The 9,353-nt window shown below is 35.0% G+C and overlaps 1 protein-coding gene across 2 annotated transcripts in view; it reads right to left on the reverse strand.

The window, feature by feature from the left end:
* Positions 1-9,353, reverse strand: part of Tll1 (tolloid like 1) — a 241,358-nt gene that overhangs the window by 19,098 nt on the left and 212,907 nt on the right. For both annotated transcript variants that reach the window (XM_008824950.3, XM_029559553.1), the window contains exon 19: positions 7,293-7,506. In XM_008824950.3, the coding sequence (XP_008823172.1) occupies positions 7,293-7,506 (214 nt within the window). The remainder of the gene's footprint in view (positions 1-7,292; positions 7,507-9,353) is intronic.

Here is a 9,353-nt window from a genome sequence, read left to right on the forward strand (position 1 = left end):
CTCATTCAATTTTATGTCTTACAGGGCTTATACTGAGTTCAATATTGTATAACTGTATTAATTCAACTGTGAACCTAGAAACTTGCAGCCACTTGTGAAAGAGATGTACTCTTGCTCTGGAGTGTGTTACTGAATATGTTAAAGCTATGGTGAAATGCTTCTTCTAATCATTTAGTTATTAAAATTTTTTAAATGATTAAAAAAATAATATTTCTTCAAAGCATAAAAATTTGCTCCCTAATAATTAGTAGGTGTGAAAAATATTGCCATTGAAATCTACCTGACGACTTTATATCCATGCTCAGAAGCTAAGGAGCTCAGAAAGTAACCGACAGTGACTAGTAATAATCAGATATATAGAAATTAGAAATGCATGTGCAAAGATGTTAATGTTAATTGCATTAAAAATGAATTTTTCTGTATGAAACTGTGTATTTTAATAATGAAATGGAGATCTTTTTTTTAAAGGTTAAAACCTCACTTAATTTTATGTCTTATATGGTTTATACTGAGTACAGTATTGTATAGCTGTAATAATTCAATTGTAAATTTAAAAATTTTCAACCAAATTTGAAAGTGATGCATCTTAGCTCAGGAAATGGTTATTGAATATGTCAATGCTGTTGTAATGAAATTCTTCTTCTAAGTATGTGGTTATTAAATAAATAATTTTTTAAAAAGTACTTGAGCTGGCTTTGGTGGCACATACATTTAATCCCCGCACTTGGGAGGCATAGGCGGACAGATCTCTGTGAGATCTAGACCAGACTGATCTACATAGTGAGTTCCAAACTTGCTGGGCCTACAGGGAGACCCTATTCCCACAAAACATAAAGAAAAGAAAAACAAAACAAACAATTCCAAATGGATCAAACATAAAACCTGATCCCCCGATGTACTTATTCCAAATGGATCAAAAATAAAACTGGACACCCTGATCAGATAGAGGAGAAAGTAGGGAATACATTGGAACTTATAGGCACAGGAAAGGACTTTCTGAAGACAACTCCTATAGCATGAGCATTGGGTCCACCAATTGACAAATAGAACCACACAAAATTATAAGACTTCTGTATATCAAAGGACACCAGCATTCAAACAAAGAGGCAACCTACAGATTGGAAAGAATATCCTTACCAGGTATACCTCTGACAGAGGGATAATATCTAGAGCATAAAAAGAACTTTAAAACTAAACATAAAAAACCCAATTAAAAAGTGGAGCAAGGACCTGAACAGGAAGCTCTCTAAAGATGAAATGCATATGACTGATAATACTTGAAGAAATGTTCAATGTCTTTAGTCAAAAGGGAAATGCCAGTAAAAACCACTTTGAGAGTTCATCCTAAATCACTCAGAATGGTAAAAATCCAGAAAAACAAAGGACATATGCTGGCAAGAATGTGGAGAAAGGGGTTCTATTCACAGCTAGTAGGAACTCATACTGGTGCACCCATTATGGAAATCAGTGTGGAGACTCCTCAAAAACCTCAAAATTGATCTGCCATATTACCCAGTCATACCATGATTGGGCATATACCCAAAGTACTCTATACTCTACTACATACCTGTTCATCCATGTTCTTCGCTGCTCTTTTCATAATAGAAATTGAAAACAACCTATATGTTCATCAGTTGATGAATGGATAATAAAGTGTGGTGCATATACACAGTGGAATATTATTCAGTTCTTAAACAAAATTATAAAATTTACAGGTAAATGGATGAAACTAGACACAATGATCCTGAGCAAGGTAACCCGGACTCAGAAAGACAAATGTCACATGTTCTCTCTCATAACTGAACGCAACCTTTGAGATCTTAGACATGCATGTTTCAATTTGAAAATTCATAGAGGTCAAGAAACTAATAAACAGATTTTTTGTGGGGACACTTCCTGAGAGAGGTGGCAGAATGCAGTTTTATGAAGGGGGCAAGGGGAACATTAGAGTAGGAAAGGTTAAATGAAGTGGGGAATAGGAGGGCAGGGAAGAGGAAGGAGCATGGGGAGGGATAAGCAGCACTGAAGGCCTTTAGAAAAAGCCATATGGAAACCCACCACTATAGAAGCTTCTTAAGGTACACACATACGCAATATAAAAAGAGCTTAAAAAGAGATATCTCATAACATGGGAACATTGCCCCTGCCAGACATCATATGCTAACAACAACTACAACAACAACAAACCTCTCAGTGCCAGAAATGGACTTCTCTAGAATACGTTAACCATGAGTCCCATAAACCCACAAACAATACTGGCCATTGCAAGAGTACAATAGTGGCATGAATATATTATGGGAGTAGCCAACCAGTCTTTACTTGGATTTAAGCTCTGCTTCATAGGATGGAGCCCTTACCTGATATTGGTATCTGACTTAGAAACTTGAGGCTAGACAGGTCACAGGACATATGGGAGAGCCTGGCACTAATTACCAACTAAATACTGTATTAAACTGACTCTCAATGACTTGTTTTTATGCCCATAGATTAATGCATCTTTCAACTCTCACACTAGGTTTCCTTATGCAAAAGATAGATGGTGATTAACACAGAAACTCACAACCAACCAATGCACAGACAACAAGAGGCTGAAGAATGCTTATCCCAAAATAGGACACCTACATCAAGCTTCCACTGCCCAAGATTCAGAGATTGTTGTGGAAGAGGGGGTAGAAAGGTTGTAAAAGCCAGAGGTGGTAGATGATCACGAGGAAACAGAGTTTTCCAGGAAGCCGATCAGTTACTCATATTAGCACACAGCAATGGTGACAGCATGTAAAAGGATGGGACTCTTGATAGGTTAACCAGGCTCCAGTGGATGGACAACACTAAATGACATTTGGAGACACTAATTAGACTCTATAGGCCTAATTATATGCATAATAGACTATATTAAATAAGGGGACATGTGGATGCAAAGGGGATCTAAATACCATCAAATTGTATTGTATGCAAACCACAAAAGTTCAATAAAATGGGGCTATAGAGATATGGCTCAGCAGTTAAGAGCACTGGCTGGTCTTGCAGAAGACCCAGACTCAATTCCCAGCACCCATATGACAGCAAACAACCATCTGTAACTCCAGTTCAAGGGGATCTAACACTCTCTTCTGACCTTTACAAGCATTACACTACTCAAGTGCACTTACATGCATGCAGGCAATACACTCATACACATTAAATAAAAATAGTAAATAAAATATTTTAATTCAATAAAAAATTAAAAGAAAAAAAACAGCAATGAAAAATAAAGTACTTTATAAGGTCCCAGAGCCTTGTCCACAGGATTCTGGGAAATGGAAAATGAAGAGAAACAGGAGTCAGAAAGAAAAGCTCCTGGGTGGCTTCTTTTTAATTTAGACATATTTATTTACTGGTTTATATTTAATTCCAAAAAACATCCTGCAATTTGACCTATAAATGCTTTAATGGACCATTCTAATTAGGTGGACCTTGATCAAAATAATATGCTTTGGAAAGTGTTTGATGATAACATATTATTGGATTTTTAAATGTCATTGCCAAACCATGTGATGCTTGGTACAACAGAGGCATCCAAGTACACAAAGCCGTGGTTCAAGAGTTATTTTCTCCTCGTCTTATGCCCCTTCTTCTGTTTTACAGACACGCTGTCTGAGGGAAGGCACTAGATTTTTCTTTTACTAGAGTTTTGTTTCTTTCAATTACCTGGTTAAAATAAATTTGGACTCAGAGCTTGAACCATCTGTCAAAGTACAGAAAAAAATTTCTCTTTCTAATACACTCCATATTCCAAGGACATGATAGCTTTACTTTGAAAAAGTAGCTATAAACTATACTTCAACAGCATTGAAATTTGGCTATTTATAAAAGTATTAGTACTATTTTTTACTGGGGACAAAATATTGTATATAGAAAATAAACTTGCCTAATAAAATTCAAAGATACACTTGAGGACACAAATCAATTGTATTTCCTCTAGAAGGAGGTAATACATAAATGCTTTATAAACATGACATAATTGTCAACTGTCCTTCTAGATTGGACTTTCTGACCATAAAAAACTGAAAATTACATGAAAATCAATTTGACAATGACTATCACCTGTTAATAAACAGGAATCGCCCCTGTCCTTTTCCTGTATAGTCCTGGTTTTTTTCTATAAATTACCAACACCTTATATTGTCTACCTAAAGCAAATGCCAAATTAAATTTTTGATGGAAAGTTAACAACTCAACTTAGCAAAGGGGGTGTTTTGAGGAGACACACGTAGCAGGCAGAATGGAAATATATTTCCCATAGAGCACTAGTTAGTAGTACTGTAAAAGAAACCCAACCAGAAAATTCCAATTATATAAGAGCCCAAAAAACATGCAGGATAATACCAGAGAAACTAATCAGAATATATGAGCAGAGGCTGGGAATTCAAGACTTCAATTCCAATTAGGACAAATTTTTGTGCTATTACCTTTAGCTCCAGGTTCCTCATTTTTGAAGTGGCAAGGCCAATTCAAGGCTTATTTTGCTTTAACATGTGATTGAGATTAGTCATGTGGATATTTGAGTGAATATCAATTGAATAGGGGAAATAAAATGATTCTGTCATTTACATTCATTTATGTACTTTGAACACAAGATTAGATCTTTACCTGTTACTCCAAATAGTGACATCTTTTTGCATTCATTTCCTTCTTAATTCTAAAGTTTCATGTTGATTAAAATATACTATAGAGGAATGTGTATTAACATTGGAGATATTCAGAACTGAAGTAAGTCTGGGTTTGGAGACTATTTTACGAACTTTGGTAAATTAATTAGTCATCCATAGGTTCAATTTCCTCATCTGCACAATGAACGTGATACCGCTCATCTCATGTAATTTTGAGACAATCGATGTATTAAAGGATATGAAAATTGTGTATATGATAAACATGTAAATAGAGTGTAAGCAAAGAAGTCACAAAAATACTAGGGAGTCATGGAATTTATACAGCTGTCAATAACCTCAAGGCCATTATTATACAGATAACAAAATGGAATACAAGTAATGATCTTTGCCAAAACTTCCTACTAAGTAAACTCTACCCAGACTAAAGACCCAGAGGTACTGATATAAAGGAACATAGTTTAGCCAGTATCCTCCCATTTACAAAGGAGAAAAGAGAGACACTCAAAAACTTCATTGTTGTAAGAGCAAAAATATCAAATGTACAGATACACCACTGTAAGTTGTGAGCTATTGTACTATCTGCTATGTCAAGAATTCTTAAATATACATTATTGGTGCTTCGAGAATGTCATTCCATATCCCCCATCTCCACTATTCCCCTACTGACACCCCTACTCCCCAACTTCATGTAGTCCTGCATTCTTGAAATTTCTGGTAGCCAGAATATTGTTTAAAAGCCATGAATTTGATGCTATCAGAGAAATTTTAATGAAGTAAGTGGATGCCGATTTTTTCCACTCCCTCAATATTTGACAAGTTATCAGGAATATATCTAGAGTAATAAATTTAGGAATTTTCTGTAGTATAAAATTTTCCAAAATAATAATATTTAAACTAATCATTATGCATCATTGAATCGACTAAGATTATTTCTAGGAGCCCAATAATTAATAGTGGATTTATATCATTATTCTAAGAATTTATGTCAATGTAATTACCTACTACAAAGTGTAAAATAAAGAGTAAAATTTATTGGCTAATGAAATAGTTAAAATATGTATTTCTGAAGGAAAATTAAATAAAAACAAAGCAAAATCATAAGTAATGGAATATAACAATAAACATCACATGAAAATTATTTCACGAAAACCAGGCATAGTGGCGCAAAACTTTAACTCGGAGGCGGAGGCAGGCAGATCTCTGATATCGAGGCCAGCAAGGTTAGCTAGTGGCAGGCCAGCTGAAGCTACAGGAAGACCCTGTCTCAAAAAGACTCCCCCAAGAAAAGATAGAACAAAAAAGAAAAAATTCATGAGTAAATGAATGAACCTATACTAGTTTACTGAGCTTTAAGACTCCTGAATCAAAACTTCATACTTTAATATGGTCACTAGGTGGCACTGCAAGATAATGGCTCCTACAAACAGCGATGAGTTATTTTTCCCAAAACCTAATTGAAAAAGCAGGGATATTCCCAAGATTATTTCATAGAACACACATTTACAGTGTCCCCAGGTTACATATAATTTTATTTTACATTTTTATTTTAATTTTAAAATGCTTTTTCTAAAACAAACTTTATCTTATAAAGACTAAAAGAATAGCTGAAATCTCTAACACTCAAATTAGAGGTGAGGATTAGGAAAATGATCATATTGCTTACTCATTACAAGGAATCAGGAAAAAGAGGCTCTTCTCAACAAAGACATAAATCCCAAGGTTGGTTACAGAATATATGACTGCTATATAGGCAGCTTATTAGATAAACCATATTTTAATACTAAGATATAAATTCTTTTCTGTTAAAGGTAACACATGGTGAAACGGCTAAGCTTAGTGTGAAATGTATGGAAGTATCTGGAGTTTTTTCTACTTTCCCATTCTACACTAATCATTATAATCATTTTACTTTTGATTTTGCTGCTTTGTATTTTTCCCCTGAATGTTCAACTTCTGCAGAGACATCAAGTTAGGATAATGAGCAGTTCCACAAATATTTTATATAATGCACTAGAGTGATATTTTACCGGCCCCGATGGTGAGTTTTAACTATCAACAATGTAGATTCATTAGGGAAGAGAGTCTCAGGAGAGATTGGCCAGATCAGTTTGGCCTGTGGGCATGTTTTTGGGAGATTTTATTGATTACAGTAATGGATATAGGAAAACACAGTCTGCTGTGGGTGGTTCCACTCACTAGAAGGAGATTCTGGACTGTGTAAGTTTAGAGAGAGGGCTGCACAGTAGTGAGGATGCATGTATTTACTCTCCCTGTGCTCTTAGGTGAGGATGTGACTAGATGCTTTGAGTTCCTGCCTTCACTTCCCAGCAAGGATGGACTGTCACCTGGAACTGAAAGTTGATAAACACTTTCTTCCCTAAGGTGATTTTTGTCAGGGTATTTTATTACAGCAACAGATACAGAGCTCAGGCACTGGCTACCTTGTAACCTCATGGGATTCTAATGATAAACTACACCCACACTTCTACTACAAAAGAACCCTAGTGTTTGTTATAAAAAAAAATATGACATGTATGTGTGAAAATGCCATCATGAAACCTATTACTCTGCATGCTAAGTCAGAGCTTACATAAAATAAAAAGTTTTTTAAAAAGAAGAAAAGCATGACCCTTATTTGCTGACCTGTTGAATGTGTGGCTTGAAAGCCTTTTCTTTGAACAGATGCATCAGAAACAAACCGAACAAACATTTTATTCCCGGTAGCCACAAGGGGATCTGGTATCTTGCTGCCACATAGTCGTCCAAGAATTGGGGACTTTTCTGTTTCTCCATCAAATACTTCTAAGTGATCGTAAGCACATTCTTGATGTTGCTCAACCTCAAACTCACTGAAGGCCTGTTTAAGAAAAGAAAACCTTTTTAACATTCACAAAGTATTGAAAAAGCGAGTTCTTTGGGCAAAGAAATTACTTGTCAATAAAATATGTTCAGGGCACATACAGGAACTAATCCAGAGAGCACATAAACTAAACGATGTGCGGCCTCCAGTAAAAGTATAATGTGAAAACAATGCATGGACTCCATTTCTACTGCTGCTTAGAGCTTGGATGTCCTTCAGTGACCTATGTGCTACAGGCTGGGTCCCCAGAGTGACAGAATGGGAACTGGTGGAGCTTCTAAGAGGTGCTGCCAGTGGGAGGCCTTGGGGCCCTTGGGAGTGTGCTCCTTCCTCCAGTCCCTCATTTTCTTATTTTAGTTTGATCATTTCAGGCATTTTGTTATAGTATGAAAAACTGCATCATGATGTAAAATTCCTAATCAGGCCATTGCAACAGCTCCAATTATTGTAATTAAATCTACTTAGAATTTATATCATGATAATAAAATAATATTTATGATAAATTTGATACTTCAGAGAATTTATCTGAATTTTTTAGAAAATATATTAAAATTGCTTTCTTCTGCTTTTAAGTATCATAAACTTAGTGAACATCATTTCATCACATAAACTAAGAAGATGCTCCATTAGGCAACACTGTATTTTCAAATTTTACATGTACTAATTCATTACAGAATAACTATAAGATAACTTTTTCATTGATTTTACAAACCATAGCATTCTAAAATACAGTATGAGTGTAATTTTACTTTTCATATGAATGGGACACTCCTTTTACTTTCTGGCACATTGGCAACTTTGTTGCACTTTGCTACTATTTATATCCTTTAGAAAACATTGTAGAGAAGCAGTTTTTTTTCTAGGGACAAGCTCTCTGGTAGGTTGTCCAATCCTAAGAGGCCAGCCCTATACACATGGATACAAGCATCACTAAATAAATTCCTATGTGTGTTTGTGTGTGTGTGTGTGTGTGTGTGTGTGTGTGTGTCTATACAGGAATAATAATTAAAGAAGTCATGAAATAGGAAATGACGGGAGCATGGGAAGACTTGGAGAGTTGAAAATTGTGCAAATAGAGTATTAATGTATCAAGTTCTCAAACAATTTTTAATTTATTTCAACTTTTAATTTTATTTTTTCATTTATTTTTATTTTATGTTTGCCTGTATGCACATAAGTGCACCCATGTCATGCAATGCCTAAAGTGACCAGAAGATGGCAATAGAGCCCTTGAAAATGGAGTTATGGACAGTTAGCCACTATGTGGGTGCTGGGAACTGAACCAGTGTCCTCTGCATAAGCAGCCAGTGCTTTTAATCTCTGAGCCAGCCATCTCTCCAACCCCTTCTGTAGAAATTTCTATGTATAGGTTTTATTAAATATAACATTAAAATTCATTACATATGTAGCCCTTTAAAATCATCAAGGAAAGCTTAATTGACATAACTGAAAACAACTTTGTCCAAATATTTAGTGACTCCCACTCGTTCCCACAAATCACAGACAATTTACATCAGCCAATTTTCTATTCTTTCTTTGACCAAATCCTAGTGTAAAGAAAAAAGCCATCATTCTTATTAAGTCTCTAGAGCAAAACTGAAAATTAAGAAGAAAATAAGTGAAGAAATATAAAGTATACATCAACCTTCATTGATTTTGGTACAGTCCCTGCAGCATAATTGTACATTATTTTTGTATACATGTTTAATAGAATTTTGGAAACGATAATAATTGTCAATTTAATTGAAGACATACCAAAAAAGTGACCTTCTTTAGTATTAACCCATTTATATCTTCCACATGAATCCATATTCTATCACTTCAGAATGTGGAAGAGAAAAAAT

The sequence above is a fragment of the Nannospalax galili genome, unplaced genomic scaffold (assembly GCF_000622305.1).
Source record: "Nannospalax galili isolate Female #2095 unplaced genomic scaffold, S.galili_v1.0 scaffold109, whole genome shotgun sequence".
Lineage (NCBI taxonomy): Eukaryota > Metazoa > Chordata > Mammalia > Rodentia > Spalacidae > Nannospalax > Nannospalax galili.